General features: G+C 36.6%; 3 protein-coding genes across 5 annotated transcripts in view; 2 read left to right on the top strand and 1 right to left on the bottom strand.

Annotated features, from left to right (window-relative positions):
• Positions 1 to 205: 205 nt before the first annotated feature.
• The window catches only part of LOC116170542 (neuroligin-1-like), a 34623-nt gene continuing 16062 nt past the window's right edge, over positions 206 to 18766 (bottom strand). The window contains exons 1-3 of one of the 3 annotated variants that reach the window (XM_031487006.1): positions 15792 to 16409; positions 15606 to 15745; positions 206 to 1416 (exon numbers count right to left, since the gene is read on the bottom strand). In XM_031487006.1, the coding sequence (XP_031342866.1) occupies positions 365 to 1414 (1050 nt within the window). In that variant the 5' untranslated portion in view covers positions 1415 to 1416; positions 15606 to 15745; positions 15792 to 16409 and the 3' untranslated portion in view covers positions 206 to 364. Of the gene's footprint in view, positions 1417 to 8900; positions 8969 to 15605; positions 15746 to 15791; positions 16410 to 18766 lie in introns of those variants that run through there. The other 2 variants (XM_031487007.1, XM_031487005.1) reach the window with 2 other exon arrangements.
• On the top strand, positions 7284 to 8848 carry LOC116170546 (alpha-tocopherol transfer protein-like). The gene is made up of 5 exons (XM_031487012.1): positions 7284 to 7432; positions 7738 to 7887; positions 7934 to 8096; positions 8144 to 8504; positions 8550 to 8848. Exons 2-5 carry the CDS (start codon positions 7758 to 7760, stop codon positions 8760 to 8762), a joined length of 867 nt encoding a protein of 288 aa, XP_031342872.1. The 5' UTR covers positions 7284 to 7432; positions 7738 to 7757; the 3' UTR covers positions 8763 to 8848.
• On the top strand, positions 8921 to 18738 carry LOC116170544 (alpha-tocopherol transfer protein-like). Its single transcript, XM_031487010.1, has 6 exons — positions 8921 to 9109; positions 17529 to 17669; positions 17713 to 17872; positions 17920 to 18280; positions 18328 to 18436; positions 18482 to 18738. Exons 2-6 carry the CDS (start codon positions 17531 to 17533, stop codon positions 18583 to 18585), a joined length of 873 nt encoding a protein of 290 aa, XP_031342870.1. The 5' UTR covers positions 8921 to 9109; positions 17529 to 17530; the 3' UTR covers positions 18586 to 18738.

Below are 18766 nucleotides of genomic sequence, written 5' to 3' on the forward strand. Positions count from 1 at the left end.
TTAGTGCCATTTCGGTCGTTTTCTTTGGCACTGGTTATAATGAAATCCTAATAAGCGGCGCCCTATTTTATTAGTTGGGAAATTATGAGGTGGTATACGTAATACTGTTTAGTACAAAGTAGTCAAACAATGGAATAAACTCGACACAGCAAACAGAACAAGGAACAGAGTCGGTAATAATGTACACTTATTATACATACAAACATTCATAATTAAATCTTGTATTTTCGTATATAATATGCTAGGAAATTTAAGCCATCGGATAGGCCGTATTTAAATTATAAACAATATGCGTTCATACCGCAAGTCTCTCGGACGAATTTGAGCATAACGGCACTGCTGTGGAGTTAAACACTTAATTTTATCACACTCGCATTTCGCTCATAGCAGCCTGTGGAACTCGCATGTTAGTTTGCTTTCCTTGGTTATTATGATGCGAAATTAAAAGGGGTTGACTTTCCGGTGGGCTTTTCACTTTGGGCGGTGGCGGCGGACGAGGAACGCTAAGCGGCATTGTCGCGCTTCCGTTCGGGGGTTGTACGATTCCTTGCTGTTGCATTTCTGCAATTACGTTCGCTGTGTTATTCATGAGGGTCGTATTTTTTGGAAGGGTCATGCATCCTTGGCTGTAATTTTGCATGCATCCGCCGGAATTTTTCGGAAGTGTCATACAGTTACTTTGCATCATGATGTTGGGGCTGGAGGGTGGCGCTTTCAGGGAGTTCGAGAGCGCTGGGCAGAGATGCGACTGCGTTTTCGACAAGGTGTTTATGTCCTGTTGTGCGTTGGCTAGCATCATGGCCGATGTATCCTCCACGTCCACCATCACGCTTGTACTTTGCGAATGGCCGATGTGGTAGTGGCCGTGCTTGGAGATCGCCTCGAAGTTCGCCTGGTTCCTCTGCTGCTGTTGCTGGAGCGATTTCACCTCCATTCTCGTCTTATCCCGCTGGTAGTAGACACCCGCGAAAATAAGCACGTTTAAAATCAGCAGCGAGCAACCGATCGCTATCGTGACACTAAGAGCCGTACTGTACGCGGCGTAACCCGCCGCCTCGAGACTGGCCAGCGTATCCGCCGACGAATTCTGATTTTGAAAAGTTTGATGATTGAAATTGCTCGACGATACAACACTAACGCAAGTAGTCACTAAAGTGTCCATTGTCGTCGGCGACTCCAGTTGTATGGAAGAGTTGCGTCTCCTAAAGAGATCCGCCGAAGGTTCGTAGTAACTAACGCGTGAAAGAGGATCTGGACGTACAGCCCCGTCGTATAAATCCGCATTATTATGGTTTCTAAAAAGATTATGTCTCGCAACAACATCCTCCATTCCCGCTCGATGAAGCTCGGGTATAAGTCGTAGCCATACACTGAGTTGATGAGCCCTGAAGTGGTTTTTCAGGCGTGGTTTCATTCCTGTAACAAAATGAAAAACGTAAATTTTCCGCTTAATAAACTCAATATAAGATAACTAAAACTGAAGGAATTGTTTGACGTGCCCACCCCTCCCAGTCAATTTCGGGTAAATTCCTGTAAGACCTGTAGAAGTGTTTACCTACATTATCGCGATGAAACTGACTTGTCAACCATTTATATAGCTTCACTAAAGCTGCCAAGATTGTTTGAGAACGCACTTTCCTAAATTGCCTCCCTTATTTCTCGCGTTCCCTAATGTTTACTAAAAGGCACAAAGTGCACTCCTTTTTAAACTGAATCAAGTTTCGCTGCAATTAGTAGGTACCTACCCCAAAAATTATTTCCGAGTGTTCCTCTAATTTAACAATAGCGTACTGTCGGCGTACTAAAAGCTTTCCACTTCTCCTTCGCGTCACCCGAAATCCAAATATGAAACAAGGCGACGTTTAAATTAAGAAAGTTCGCGTCAGTTCAGAGATTTAATACGGGCCCCTCCGGCGCAAACACAAAAAATATCTATTTCATCAAATGCGTAATCGCGAATTGCGAAACAAACTAAGGACAATGATAGAGAGCGATGGGACGTGGTTGATCCGCCGGGAACGTCAAATTTATGGCTGCCATGCGATCATTCCTCGGATATCCTGCAGAAGTAAATGGGAAGATGTCTTAATTATAACTGGGAAAAAGCGTGACGTTCCACTTTATAATATACAAGGTGTAATAAATTTTATTGGGAGATAGCGCGACGTAAATTATGCGCATAAAGATCCAGATGGACCAATTTTCGCAGCGGTTTGGAAATTCTTGTAAATCTCAATGTGAAACTACAAAACGCTTCGAGTTTGAAAGATGTGTTCAAAACGGTTCGAAAGTTGGGTTACGTCAGTTTATAATCGGACGAGTATATCATTTTTATGTGGTTTAATATAAGTACGACGTAAGATTTATGCGTCAACTTTGGAGGGGACAAATAAAACTTTCGAATTGAAAATTTGACAAAGAATCAATTGAACGGAAACAACACAAGCCTGTGCTTTAGTAGGAGTAAGCTTGTGTAATTTACCTGAACACCGAAAATTGCATTAGTTTCTAATTGGTGGCGCTCTGATCGAGCGCGTTCATACATCCTATTAAATGGAATGCGAATGTACAATTTCAATATTTAAAATGTACACCGAAGAGCTGAAGGCTAGCCTGGAAGTTGAAATCTCTGATTAAAGTTGAATGTTAGAACTTTAACACTGTTGAATCTTCAAGGAGCAGGTTAAAGTCGAATTTCAAAGGAGCAGCTTGAAGGTGGTGGTTGCTTTTGTATCTTGACGGTGAAATGGAAGTACAATGCTTATGTTTGAAATTAAAAATTGTTTCAGACATAAGTAAGAAGATGATGCTCGAAATTCTAGTTTAAACTTGTAACGATAACCTTTAAATTTGGATTATATTTTCGAATTTTATTGAGATATGTAAAGTTGGGATTTTTCGGAATTTTTTTAACGTTCGAACCGAGGTTCGAACAGTTCAGGTTTTGCGTATTTTGACACTTAACAAAATGCACTTTTGAAACTGAAAAAATTCCTATACTTTCGGAGATATCTTGAATAAAACGAAATTTTACGAAATCATTTTTATTTTTTACCCAAGTTATTTAAAAACGTATTTCAAAATAAATGACAGATTATTATGCCCACTTTTTTCCCTTTACTAGTTGCTAGTTTTAAATTTTAACGTTTCGTCTCCGGTTAACCATCATCCAATTTTTTTTTATGAAAGTTTTAGTTTTTGTGCCATTTGATCGAGAATTTTTTTTGATATCAAAAATGTAAAATTGTTTTAATCAGAAATAGCGATATTAATTTGTAAAAACGTGAGAAACTTATAGGTACGTACACTAACCCAAGACAAACTTTTTTAGGCAAAAAAGAAAATATTGGAACAATATTGCAACTTTTCCAAAATTAAACTACCTACCTAGCTCTTACAGTTCCCGAGACCCCAAGGTGACCCTAGAACTTGAATCAGCCTGTATACGCGGTCGCCTCAAATTAGTTCTCGAAATCGGAATTTGCAAAAATTCAGGGAGAGGTAGTATACGTGCAACTCTGATTGGCCAGTAGCGAAAATTGGTTTACTGAACTACTAGAAGCCATCTTGAAAAGTGCGTGAATTAGTCAGCAATTAAGTAGGGGTTATTCTAGAAGATTTTGCGTTCAGTCGCGTTTGACCCCCCGAGGCGAATAGTGCGCGGTTCATAGTAAGAGCAAGAAATAGTAAAAAAGTAAATTCATTCTCTGAGAGAGTCTCGAGGGAATTGATCCGTGAAAGTTTTGGAAAATAATCCCTATCTTTGAACGCGGGAGTATCGAGGAAAGATCTGTACTTACACCGCTAAGGTGTAAAACAATTCCAGGATTCCAAAAAAATTCCATCAGATTTCCAGTTTGCATAATTTTAGCGGCTATGCCGGCTCACCTCGCTACCTTAAAAACTGCTAAAGATTTCTTTGGGTTTCTTTAAAATGATAAAAAATGCACATAATTCCGTTTTAAATGGTATAAGGTAATTCCCATCTCTGCCACAGATAAAAAATTCACCTCAACCCAGGTTCGAACACCCGACCTGCGGATCTATAGCCCAACGCTCAACAAGGTTTAAAATGTATTAATAAATGTTATCTGTTTTCCTAAAATTTCAGGCCGTTTGTATTGCATGTATTCTTACCATTTAGGAACCCATTGCAATTGAATTTGAAAAAAAGTTTCTCAATTAAAGTTAGTTTGTTCAAAATTCAAGCAATGCAATCTCCAAATTCATGGGTCCATTATGATTATTAATAGCGTAATTTGTGTATAAAAAATGGGGTAGTATATTGTTGTTAGGACATTCAAGTTAGGGGGAATTCACAAAGACCGTGACCACGAACCTGATCTAGTTATTTTGAAACTCCGTGTAACCTTGGTTTCTTGGCTGCTATCGAAGTAAGTTAAGGGTGGGGAGTTAGTTTGTGTTACTTTTGAATGATTGGAGTGGGCGTAACAGTTTATTTTCTTCACTACAAAGCAACCAATATTTACATCTTGAAAGATCTTCGTAACAGTCGTAACCCTGGATGAGATAACCGCATTTGTCGTTGGAATTCTAACCACGCAATTTTAGCGCGCGTTGGTACATTCCTCTTTTTTTCCGTTTGCGAGATCTAAGAGAGTGCACCTCGTATAACTGAGCACAACCCGTGGAATTTAATTTGCCGCCATCCATAATTTTTCAATATTTGGAGAGAAAATTCGTTTAATTGGGGATTCCGCATTGGTTCATGGAGGGATTTTTCCTTGACTCCTATATCGGGAGGATATAATTGCGTCTCCTCTGGCTTTTGCGTACCTTTCTTTAGATTTCGACTGATAATTGCCATAACATAATTTCTATGGACGATTGCATGATTGTTGCACATCCATCTATAATTGACCTTCTTATTTAAACACTTTCGGTTATCAACGAACAGGGTTATCTTTGATTTTCTCGTAGGGTTCAAGTATAGTTTTAATTGTAGGGTTCAGAGTCAAGTTTTAATTGTATGGTTCAAAGTCAAGTTTTAATTTATAGTATCAGTTTACGGACCAGCTTCCGTTCGGAAACGCTTTAAGTACCTACCATTCTGTCGGTTGCCATCTTTTGACATATCTACAGGCCTGCTGATATTCAGCTGCCATTTGCTGAATTTGGGTCATTGGCACCAGATTTGATATCAAAGATTTGATCGTTAACCATGAAACTGGCGGAACAATTGGTCATTAGTTTGCCCCTTCAAGGTTATAAGCTATTGCATTCAATTAACTTGTAACCTTCAGTACCAGCACCTGAACTCGGGTTTGGTTTTGGTCGAGTTTTATACGCGAATGTTATGGTAGCCCCCCCACTTCCGCGTGGAAAGGTTGGCCGAGTTATTATCGTACTTGTGATAGAAGCTTACTACGAGTAAGTCGAGGCCCTTCAGGCTTTGGTCAGTTTCTTGCTTTGAAGGTTTATGGATCCGAGAACTGAGCTCACTTCTCTGGATGACATCTAATTTAGTTTTGTTAAACAGGGAGATTTCAATTGAAAAGTCAAGTTACTAAGATTAAAGTCAAAATACGGAAGTTACGAGACAGTAAGCGACAAGCGGGGATGCAGCAAATAACCAACATGATCGCGATGCTTATCCGAGAAGTACAAGAAGACCAAGATAAAATGGAAAACAATATAGAAGAAGTAGAAGAAGGTCAGATGAAAACAGATTGAATTAGAAAAGAAGATTAAAGCAGACCAAGATGATTTGAAAACTAATTTTATTGTTTACCTAGTTTTTATGGTCTTCGACTCTTGTAAATATAACAAGCACATTACCCTGTTTACTCATTGGGAATGGGAAAGATTTCACCTTATAAACAAGGGTGGCTAACATTATTATATTTTTAATCATTGATTAACCTTAATCCTCGTTGTGAAACGGGGCATGTGAAATAGAAGGGTAAGGGCGAGGTTTAAATTTTCTTTGTAGGTAACACATGCCCTATGCCGTTAAAACTAATCCTCATGATACAAATTCTTTATTTGAAATCGCGTTTACTAACAAAATTCTGCGGATTAAGAACGCATGACAGCTTTTGTTGATGTAGACTGCCGAAACAATTAATGGAGATCAAAAAAACATTCCAATATTTTGTACGAAAAGTAGAATTACGTTATAATAGAAAGAACAAAAAACCCAAACAACATCGTGTACGTATTCGGGATTAATTTAAAAATGCGGACGGCAACTAAGTCCTTGATAAACCATTTTGAAATGTATTAAAATCCCAAAACATGGGCACGTGTCATCAATACTGCACGAAACTTTTGTGCAACCACAAGGACCTATACGCTGTTAAACAAAAAGACAACTATCTTATTCACTTCTCGGGAAGCCCACTTGTATACACTCGATCCATTTTTAACTTGATGTAAAAGCAACTTGGAAAGTTTCTAAGGAATTCATGAAGTTGCACGAGAGTAAGGGATGATCTCGAAACTCGAGATTTTAGCATCGCATCAAGTAAGTTGAAGTGCCACGATCTTAAGGGGATTCTGAAACTATATTTACGAATGATCCCTATATAATTGAGTGTGTGTGTTAGACAGGGCTTTACGCAAACGAAAATATTACCGGATTACCCTTTTCGACATCCCATAAGTTTTAATTTAAACCCGTCACGTATATGCAACGAGATGGTTTTAATTTTCGTAACGTGTGAGGTTTCGAAATGTTCTGAAGCATAACTTCTGGATGTACCCTAGTTGTAACTGTTTTGTTTCGGAACGCTGCACTGTCTCGCGAAAGTACTAAAGCTTCGCGAGGAGCTTAAATTATACATAATTAAGAAGAGATCAAGCAACCAACTTGTAGAACTTTACCGACTTCCTTAATTTACACACGATTTTCGCGTAAGTCAAAATTGCTGTGTCGACTTCTCTCGGAATGGACATTTTCGCGGACCGGAACCTCCATCACGAGGAGGGCGGGGGGGGGGGGGGGTAACAAGAAAACATAGTACCTAAGTCCATAAAAACAACGATAAAACGTAACAAAAATTAAATGTTTCATTTTTATTGTTTCCCTTTGTGTAGAGACAAACGGATATTGCTGGGTTCCGTGTGCTGGTATGATCTGGAGGACGTATAATCGTTTCCCTCTACGAAAAGGAACGATGTACAACAATTTTCCACGAAACGGAACGGTATTGTAATATTTTTTACCAACCGGAACGGTGTTCCGGCTCGTTCCGGTCCATTACGAGCCCTGATCAGAAGACAAAGGAAATTCCAAAAGAAAGAAACTCGTTCTGGTCTTTTTTAGATCAGCGGCGTCTGTGATAACACACGAGAAAACAGATGCGATAACCAACTGGGTCAATGTGCAATATAAACAACTAGAAAACTGATGTTCCTAACCTTCAACTTAAGAAACTGGCGGTGAGAAAAACCTCCCCCAAGAAAACCAGTAAGTTGTGGTGAGAAATCGCAGATAAGTGCGTCACAAAGATCACACAATATCCATTGTACTGAAACAAAACAATAATATGCAGTGCTACGACCGTAATGAATTATGAACGTAATATAAGTAGCTCAAATGATTGTAGTGCGTAGTTTGCAATCGATTAATGTGCATTGCCCAATCGTGCCAAAAGATTACCCTTTCAAATCAAATTTCGAGAATCGAAATATCTGCGTCAAAAGACGACAGTGATATTATCGTTGTTTAAAAATAAGCTTATCTTTCTTCAAACTTACATTTTCATTCAATAGAATCGCGCTTCCTAGAGAGTATGATCGAGTCGACAGAAATAGAAGAGAGGGCGAAGAGAGAGCTCGGCGAAACACCGGAAATCAGAGAGAATGGTTTGAGGGAAATTAAGGAGTGGTTAAGGGAGCAGAATCTGCAGCACGATTGTTTGAGTAAGCGCGCATCTTGGGGGTTGCAAACGCTTAATTTTCGTTTTAGGTGAATTGGGACTGCTGAACTTTTTGCGCGGGTGCAAATTCGCACAGGAGAGAACTCGCGACAAGCTGTTTCACTACCTCTCTTCCAAATCGAGTAAAAGCGATGTTTTGATGAGCGATAGAGACCCGTACAGTGACGAACTGAGGGAGGTCCTGTCGAAAGGGTTAGTAGAGTGCAAGGGAAGAGGCTTATTTCTAATTAGTGTTGTAGAATGTTGCTGTTTTTATCTTCGGAGAACTATGAGACGCTCCTAATTCGATGGGAAAATTGCGACACGAAAAAGGTTTCCTTGGTAAATGTGATTAAAGTCGGTCTAATGGCTTTCGAGGTGTTAATTAACGAGAGTCCGACCGTTATGATTAGTGGTCATACAATCATCATTGACTGCACCAACCTTCCGTTTGGGTACATAAGGCAGGTATCTCCAAGCTTAGTAAAGGAGATATTTCGCATAATTTGGAAGGCATACCCAATCAGAATTAGAGCAGTTCACATCATTAATTGTATCCCTTTTATGGGCCTCATATTTAGCATGTTCAAACCCTTTATTCCATTGAAAATTGTGTCAAGGGTAAGTGCTCATTCTAGAAAGCCCAAACTCAAACACCCATTCTAGGTACGATTTTATAGCAGCAGTAACGCCAACCGTCTGTATACGGACTTCCCGTTGTCCGAGTTACCAAGAGACTATGGGGGTGAAGCCACTTCGATAGATTCATTAACCGAGACAACTAAGAGGATGGTAGAGGAACGTAGGCATTGGTTTGTCAATCAAGAAGATAACATCAGTGATAAAGATGATTACGTTAACCAGCTAATTATAAATTGACGAAGTTGTGATTTAGTGTACTTATTTATTTAACAATAATTGTATTTGTAAGATTATGTAGAAATAAACGTTAAGGAAATTTCTGAGATTGAGGAGAAAGGTTGGTAAACCCTAGTTTCTTGTATAATTTATGCAAACCTTAATTTGTGAACTTTAGCTGCTAAACTGGGATTCATTTCTGAAGAAAAATAAAGTGGCCACGTTAAGTAGTTCAAAACAAGTGCGAAAAGTTCTTGGATTAGTGTCTCACCAAATTAAGTGTCAAGTTCACAATAACATTACAGTTGTGGCAGAATTGCACCGAGGGAAATATAATTCCATTGAAAATCCTACACGTCATATCACACGTAAGTTTACAAGTAAACGCAGTTCAAAGGCGAAACGCATACCATGCAGCCACTAAGTGATTATCTCGACACAACAAAATAATGTTATACGAATGACTATAGATTACTTGAGAGGGTCAAAGTACTCGTTGTTTTAGACCGCCTTATGCCCGGTTTCACAAACGATGAATAAAGTTAATCAATGCTCAAAAATATTAGATAGTCATCCACCTTTGATTATACGCTCATTTGCTTCCCAATCATTTAATCAGTGATTAACCTTTATCATCGTTTGTGAACCGGGCATTAGTCTCAATTTATTATCTGCAGTAATTAAACGAAAACAAAACAAATCCAACTCTCTCTAAATATACCTACTCTCAAAAATTGTAGATTAATTTTAAGCTTCCTGGTCAAAAATGGCAGACTGGATTTGAAGATTAGAAATGAGCCTCAGCTAAAAGAGGAAATTATATGTCCCCCACATCGTACCGTAACACAGTTATTACTAAACAAAAATAATTTATTCAAGTCGCAATTTGTTTATCTGTCTAAAATCAAATTTATGTATGAAAAAAATACAAGGTCGCTATTACCCGTGGAACCAAAGCTCCCACATTCAAACCGTTTGAGGTTATATGAAAATTAGAACGCTTCTATTTGAAATTATTTCACAGAGGTTGCAATCTTGAATTTTTTTAGTAGCAACAAGTCTTGTACGTCATTAAAAGGCTTATTTCTTCTCTTTCATTCATTTTTTCTCAAAAATGTAACATAATTCCAAACAAATTCCATCAGACTTCCAAAACTGAATCATAATTTCCATGAACTCCAAAATAATTTCATGAGAATTGCAAAATAATTCCATGAATTCCATGATATCCAAAAAATTTCAATGTATTCCAAGAGGTTGTACACCAGAATTTCACAGTGGATTGTCCCTTCTGAGTTTGTAACGATCTAATCACTGCAACCAAAAGTAAGGCTGAAAGATAGCAAGGAGTCTTGACGAGGGAAAAAGAGGTTGACAAATATCAACAAGGAAAATATGTTTACTAATAGATTTTGGTTACTGCAATAAAATATGGAGAGGGGAAATGGTTTAAAACTTGATTTTTCCCACAAAAGGATTATGTGCTGCTTATGTGTCGCTGCAAACCGCAGAACCAGGATTTTGTATTACAATAAAAAGTAAATTATTGCAAAAATTAGATTGGCTTCCCTTTGTAGGCGAATTCGATTATAATTTCAATTAAAGAAAACCATTAAATACCGCATGGAGTAAAATGTGCGTGGATTTTTTAAACTAAAATTAAAGATGGCGGTGGGCAAATTGTGGTTCTGCTTATAGAAATTTTGGGAGATATATGACACAATTGAGGAAATTGTGTGAGCATGTATGCATTTTTTGGAGAAATGAGAGGAATTCCTGAGGAAATTCTCAGGAAGTTAAGACAGAAATTTTGGGAAAATCTAAAAGGTGGATTGGGGAGATTTGGGTCGACTCAAGCATAGAGTAAATAGACTCAAGTTACTTGGGGCAAAATTAAGAGAATCAATTAATGGCATTGAGAAATAGTTTTCTCTTAAAATGTCTCGTGGTGCCGAGCGTTAAGGTTAAGCTTTGGGTAGGGGTAGGGGGCATTTAAAGTTCACTTGTGGAAAAATGCGCTGCTAAGTATCCAGATATTTTAATTGTATGGAAAAAATGATTTTCAACACTCTCAAATTTAATAACAGTCGTATGACTTAGGATAAAAATTAAATTTCAGTTTCCAAGCCAAAAGGTAGTGAAATTTTAGGTATTAAGGTTACAAAACATAAAAAGGAACAATAGTGCTTAAAATTGTACAAAACCTAGCAATTTTTTAAAATGCAGTGATTTGCACACAAATTCAACTTCCCTTCCCTTCAAAATCTATATTATTCCGATAAACGCTCTTGATTTTTTAGGGGAGAAAACTACTCCTTTTCGTCAAAACCTATAAAACCATACAGAGTGTTCAGAAATGAATGGAACAGCGCGATATCACGGGAACGAATGCAGATTTTCAAATTCTTAAAACTTTGTTATAAATGTAAGCTAAGGACGGTGATCAAGATTAAATTAAATACGTTTTTGAATTAAAAACGCTATAATTTGCTACTGTAGAATTTTTGCGTATCTCCAGTAGTGTTCGAGTTATTTTGAAGAAAAGAACGTTTTTCATAGCATTGCACAAATTCTTTTCTTACTTTTAGCTCAATTTTTGCGTTACAGACATTTTTTTAAAGAAAGATTTGTTTTAATACTTAAAACAAGATTCTGTAGGTTTTATTCGAAAAATGTATAGTTTTCGATTTATTTGACTGTAAAGCACTATAATTTAACGTTGGACGAAGAAAGGCTAACTTTTAACGAGTCATTGTTCGGTTCGTATAATTGGTCATACAGTAATTGAGACCATTTTTTTTGTTTCTTAAAAGTTCCAATTTTATTCTACACAATTTCCTTATAAAATTCCGAGCTTCTCGCTAATAACCAATTAGAAACATTTTTACGGAAAAATGAAACTTTCGGTCGCGAATAACTCGAAAAGTATTAGGTATATAAGAAAATGTTTAGAAAACTTTTTGCTTGGAATTAATATTTCATCTATTGCTATATGATCAATTTATAACAAACAATTTCCATCCCTGAGATGACGTGGAAACGACCCCCAGGCTGGAGGCGCATTTGGCAGCACCAGCACAAATCGTTAAACGAAAATCTACTACCTTTCCCAGGTTACTAATAATGACCATAATTTATTTTACCCAAAATCGTCCCGAAACCTCTATTTTCATGCCTAATTTCTGTCAGGAAATTTGAGTTTCCACGACCGAGGCAGAGCAACCATTGTCTCAATAATCGTTGCCATGGATTTTAGGCCACGCTTAAGCTAAGCTCCGCTTAAATTTGTCGGTGCAAACGGCCATTAATGATATAATCACCAAACTAATTTGGAAAACACTAAAAAAAACTAAAATTGGCAATGATTAGATAAGAAATTTGTATGCAGTTTCCTCCTCGAGGTCAAAATAGAAAACCGCTGCAGCAAAAAAATAAAAAATGGTTAAAAAAAGCAGAGTGTTGATCGAAAAAGACATTTTCTAATAGATTTTAAACTGTAGAGTACAAAAAGGTCCAAATCAAAGCAACAAATGGCATTTACTAATCGAGTGGGACATTTTCTAATGGATTTTGGATGGAAGAATACTAAAACGTTAAAAGCACGACTGTCTAACCACTGTGGCTGAGCTGATCGTACGCCTTGTAACTTTGTTACATTTACTCAAAGGGTATTGTGTATTCATGAATAAGGAATTAAAGCTATTATTTATTTCGTACATAAATAAGGAAACTTATGGGAAAAATAATAGAAACTTTTATGAACATTAAAAAAGTCTATTGTACGATACATGCAAAATAATATAAAAATAAGGGAAATAAAATATAATCATATTGACGTTACACTCGAATATACAGAGTGGCCCAACGAGAAGTATACAGAAGGCTTTTAGGATATTAAATTTATAAATTTCGAAAAATCCTCGAACACGTCAATTTTATATTCGAGGGGGACAACTTTTGGAATACAAATCACGAACCCAAGTCTTCACCCCTCTACGTAGGGAGCTTAACCCCTAAAATTTTAAATAGAATCCTATGGCAAATGGCACATTATTTGAAAGCCAATTTAATCGTGATTACTAATCTGCTTTGCTTTTTAAATTCTATTGATTCGTTTCGGAGATATTCGCATTTGAAATGGTTTTTTCCAAAAAAAACAAAAACAAATGCGATCTAAGTCCCCTTGTATTAAAAAAGGTTTAAATTGTGCAAAAAATAACAAATAACTTTAAACAGACAACATTTATTTCAATAAATGCTCGAATTGCCTTCCGCCTGCTTCCATGGAATAATAAAGATTTGCTTCAAAATGCTGCCGTACATGTTGCAAGATTTCAGGGGTAATCGCTCGAAATTGTTTAGTTATACCATAGTGTATTCTATTCTTACACTATGGTTATACGTGCTCGCAACCCTTGTAATGTTCCGGGCGGAGTAGCATAAACTTTATTCTTTAAATATCCCCACAAGAAGTAATCTAAAGGACTTAAATCAGGGGAAAAAACCATTTCAAATGCGAATATCTCCAAAAAGAATCAATAGAATTAAAAAAGCAAAGCAGATTAGTAATCACGATTAAATTGGCTTTCAAATAATGTGCCATGTGCCATAGGATTCCATTTAAAATTTTAGGGGTTAAGCTCCCTACGTAGAGGGGTGAAGACTTGGGTTCGTGATTTGTATTCCAAAAGTTGTCTCCCTCGAATACAAAATTGACGTGTTCGAGGATTTTTCGTAATTTCTAAATTTAATACCCTAAAAGCCCTCTGTATACTTCTCGTTGGGCCACTCTGTATGTCTAAGCAATAGTGATGTGGATTGTAAAATAACGATTTGTAAGTTACATAAAAAACGGTTATATTACGGGTAACTTACAAGAGGCCGGTTTTTTATGTAATTTATGTCTTTTATGAAACTTACGTAACTTACGTTTTTTATTTAAAAAACCGTAATTTTTGTAAGTTACATAACTATTTGATACATCTTGATCAGTACTACCACAGACCATCAACGGTACTACCAACGTAAACGATTCACCGTTGAATTTAGTTTGGTTTAATGAAGATGAGACTTTTGATTTTTGGTAAAAAAAGGAAGGTTATACACTGCCTTTTTTTGAGCCCCGAAAAAAAATTGTCTCAGATCGACCCGGAAAAGAAATTTTCTTATAGAATGTGGCCTGTAGAATCATAATTTCAAACATTTCCAAGATTGGGCTACTAGTTCAAAAGTTACAGCCCTTTGAATTTTTTTTCGAAATTGGTTTCTAGTCTATAACTTTTGATTGAGAAGTCTGATCGAAAAAGAATCCATAATTTCAAACAGTTCCAAGATTGGGTTACTAGTTCACAAGTTACAGCCCTTTGAATATTTTTTCGAAATTGGTTTCTACTAGTGATGTGGATTGTAAAAAACGATTTGTAAGTTACATAAAAAACGGTTATATTACGCGTAACTTACAAGAGGCCGGTTTTTTTATGTAATTTATGTCTTTTATGAAACTTACGTAACACGTTTTTAATTTAAAAAACCGTAATTTTTGTAAGTTACATAACATTTTGATCGGTACTACCACAGACCATCAACGGTACTACCAACGTAAACGATTGACCGTTGAATTTAGTTTGGTTTAATGAAGATGATACAGCCTCTAATTCGCGATCTGGAGCTTCTTCCTCCAAACGACGCGTGATGGCGAAATACCTACTGCTTGGGTATTTTATTTAATACACCAAAATATATAATTTAACAAGTGTTTTTATTTTCAAACACTCACAAAATTCAAAAAGGTTTATACAATATTGAAAAAAAACATAAAAAACATAAATGACAGGTAATTTTACAAAAATATTTGTAAATTACATAAAAAACATACATTACTGGTAATTTTACTGTAAAATTACGGTTTTTTTTTTTAAAAATGGTAAGTTACATAAATTACATAAAATACATAAAAAACATAAACAATTCGTAATTTTACACGTAATATTACGCACTTTAAAAAAAACGTGTAATTTAACATCACTACTAAGCAAGCGGGCTGCTTATTCTTAATTTCACGATAGTCACTTGACGTTTTCTTACAAAATGCACCGTCTATTCCCCATTCAATGGCTTGTTGAAAAAGCAGAAAAAAGTTGGTAGATGCAAAATCCAACTCCAATAAAGCACAATAAAGAACAAAGTCTATGCATCGATAATGCTGCCATATATGAACGAAATGTCAAAGGTATTTAAATCTTCTATCCTTTGGTGCATTCGTTCAAAAAAAACGGTTAAGAAATGGAACAGATTTGGCAGCATACCCTATGTTACACGCGTTTGTGAAAGCTTCAAACAAAAGAATGATCGGTAAAAGCCCAATCATTTTGTTGCATTTACAACAAACCACAGCCTTTTAATTTTGATTTGTGCAAAGTTAAAGCAGGCGATCCACCCAGTGAAAAGGACAACTTTAAAATTCAACATAAAGCAAGTGACTATATGGGCCGAATGCACAAACAATAAATAATCAGGTCGTTAGAATTGGTATATGATTAAATTAAACCTTTGATTAAGTTCAATTGGTATGCACAAAACAAAAAAATTTCTTGATTAACTAACCAAGGTGATTAAGCATTGATTAAATATTTGGTAAAAATTGGCACCGGCAACGTTGTACTGTTATGGAAATGTGTGATTTTTTTTACAAAGCCTACTTCTTGGATCGTATAGAAAGCTTTTCTTTTTGTGGCCTGTTAAATGTAATAGTCACTTTATATGTTTGTGTTGACAACGGAAAAAAAGATCCATGGCTAAAACTTTACCGAAGTACAAAGAGAACATTTACTGCAAATAATTGATTGAATCATAAGCAAATATTACCTTCTTATAGTATCTTAGTGACTGTCCTAGGTTCGTTCAACAAAAGTTCCGGTTAAACTGCCATTGAGTGCTTAATTTTATTGAAAGTGGAGCTTATTCCAACATATATTTTTAACTGCTAGAATAATTTATTACAGTAGCTAAAATATCATAAATTAAGCACTGCTTCCTGATAAAGTTTCTCACCTTAGACCTCTCGATGCTGCATGTCTTATAATATCAATTCCGAATACTAATTTTTTTCCAATTTAATAAGGAACATATAAACTAGAATCCAGAGTGACGAGCTCTCAGATACTTCCGCATTTCTGAAACATCAAATCCAAAGAGGTCAGTTCAGCAATTTAAAATAAACTACCACCTTCAAAAGTGGAAGAATGCTCGACTGGAATACTCCACTCTGCTCATGGAGAAGAATTTTAGAAAACGCGTTTACACGAGTCAATTAAAAAAATGAATATCTTTTCTATTTAAATGAAATGATGTTAAAAACTATTAGAATAGGCCTAATTATTCTATAAAAATTACTTTTCACAAGCTCAAATCGAAAACTACGAACGAACTGTCACTTTAATCAACCGACGAGCACCGGTTAAATTTTGCCGTGATTAGAGGCTGCTTGACGGCGCCGTTAATGCTGATTGTTTTTTCTGCATACGAATTTTAGCTTAATCTGGGTTTAACAGCTCCGTTAAATTAACTAATTTAATCAAGGCAAATGTCATTTTTTTATCGAAACAAATGTTATCAGCTCCGTTAAGCTTTGATTAACTTTTGTGCATTGTGCAATTTAACAGTACAAAAAAGATCATAATCGTTCCATTATTCATACTTGACAAAAATATCATTTATGCCAGTAAGAAAGGGGGAGAGATATCAACAATAATTCAGTTCAACAGAGTAAACGTCGCATAATTCATTACTTTTCCAATACTCGTAGACTACCCCTGTAAACCAACTGTATCCACTGGCACCTTTTTCTAGTAAAGGCAAACTGATCGTTGGTGTGACGCAAAAAAAAGGCTCTGATAAAAACTTGCACAAGCAAAAATAAAGATCTTCCTGGACTTCTCATCTGAAGTTTCATCACTCATTGTGAGAGACGTAGTAGTAGTAGGCTAATCGTCTGAAATCTTTCTTCAACAAATAATAATTACCTTTCGTAAGCGCTATTTTGTATAACGACAAAAAAACAGAGATAAGTTTACACTGATAAAGCTGGTTATCGTACGTTGAAGATATACAACACTGCTGAAATCGTTTATTTGATATTATGGTATTATAATCTTCAGATACTAGAGCAGCACGTGCGATAAAAGATCCTGCGTGATGACCAGGATGTTGCAATATTCAAAAGCAAGAATAACTGCAGCTATTGCAGATGTTGAAACAGGCAGTAGTTTCTTTAAACAATCGTTTGTTTCCTCAATGAGTTGCTAGGGGTGGTTTTATATAAGGGATAACCACAAAAAAATTGAACCATAAAATAATATATGGTTGAAGACGAGGAGTCACTAGGCTCAGAGGTGCAAAAGTTATGCCTGGTGTAGTAGAAGTAGGTAAAACGAAAAGAAATTGAATCACAGTATTTAGTACGAAGTGCGTACTGATAAAATTTAAATCAACCTCATACATCCGGCAAATGTTAAAAACATACGTGTCAACAATTGACAGCTGTGCCTTTTCGCATGCGTATCGTTTTGGAAAATGTTTTAAGACCGATGCAAAATCACGACATTAGTACTATTTCGTTATTTTTAAGTGATATAATTACTGTGTAGTTTAATTAATTCCGGAGACTATCGACTGCCGATAAGATTACCACGAGTTAACACGTTTACTAACAATCGCAGTTAGCAAAAGTAAATGTGGCACCGTTTTGAAGCGTTCAATGTCTAAGTGAAGATAACCCGTTTTTTACAGTTATGTTTCCGACATGTCTGACAAAGGAAATCGAGAAGAAAGCCGAAAGGGAGCTGGGAGAAACCGCCGAAGTTAGGGATTTGGAACTGAAACAGATTAGGGAGTGGATCACTCAGCAACCCTTTCTAAGCCAAACGCCAGGTAATAAAAGTCGCGTTGTACACGAGACTGATTGGAATTGCAGGTGATCTGTTACTTTTGAACTATTTACGGGGATGCAGGTTCGACCAAGCTAAAGCCCGGGAGAAACTATCGCACTATTTCACTAGAAGGGCGCATGTGAGGGATATTTATCTGAGCAGAGATCCGGAGAAAGCAGAACTCGATGATGTCCTATCGAGGGGGTGAGTAAATGAACGTCATGGAAACGTCCCAAATTGTTTGGTTCCAGAATTATTTCGCTCGCGATGTCCGAGGACACAGAAATGATTATACTGCGATGGGAACACTGTGACGTAAAGAAGGTGCCTTTGTTAAACGTGCTGAAATTGGGATTTATGCTTTTTGACGTATTTGTTCACGAAAGTCCCACCTTTATGGCGGTGGGGCACACCGTACTTATAGACTGCCAAAATCTACCCTTCGGGTACATCAAGCAATTCAGCCCCTCTCTACTTAAGGAATTAGAGTATATTATGTTTAAAGCCTATCCTACAAGGATTAAAGGAGTGCACATTGTTAATCCAGGCACGGTTATGGGAATCATGGTTAGCATGTTTAAGCCATTTCTACCAGAAAATATTAAATCACGGGTGAGTTCTCTAAATCAACGACAATAAAGGTGCAGATATGATTTTAGATCAAAATCTATACAAACGGCGGCACGGGTGATATTTTAAAGCACATCCCTTCGCACGTGCTACCCCAAGAGTACGGAGGAAGAGGGGAATCGATTGACACTCTAAAGGGTGAGTGTTTACATGCCATTTAGGTTATCAGATGAAATGTTACAGAAAGAACAAGGAAAATACTGAAGGACAGACGAGCGTGGTTTGTTAATGAAGACAACAGGATCATTATTGACCAGGCTCTCAAAGGTAGAGACGTTTACGTGTAGATTCAGTGATCACCAAATGATTTCGTCATGTAACACTTCATCCAGTGTGGTTGCGTACATATTTGATTAGACCAAGCCAAGTAGTTGTTATCATACGATATTGATTCGGTGACACATTTTGTTTTTGTTCGAATAAAGGTCACTAGCGTGTTATCGTTTGTATATAAACCTTTGGAATAGT

The sequence above is a fragment of the Photinus pyralis genome, unplaced genomic scaffold, assembly GCF_008802855.1.
Source record: "Photinus pyralis isolate 1611_PpyrPB1 unplaced genomic scaffold, Ppyr1.3 Ppyr1.4_LG5, whole genome shotgun sequence".
Taxonomy (NCBI): Eukaryota; Metazoa; Arthropoda; class Insecta; order Coleoptera; family Lampyridae; genus Photinus; species Photinus pyralis.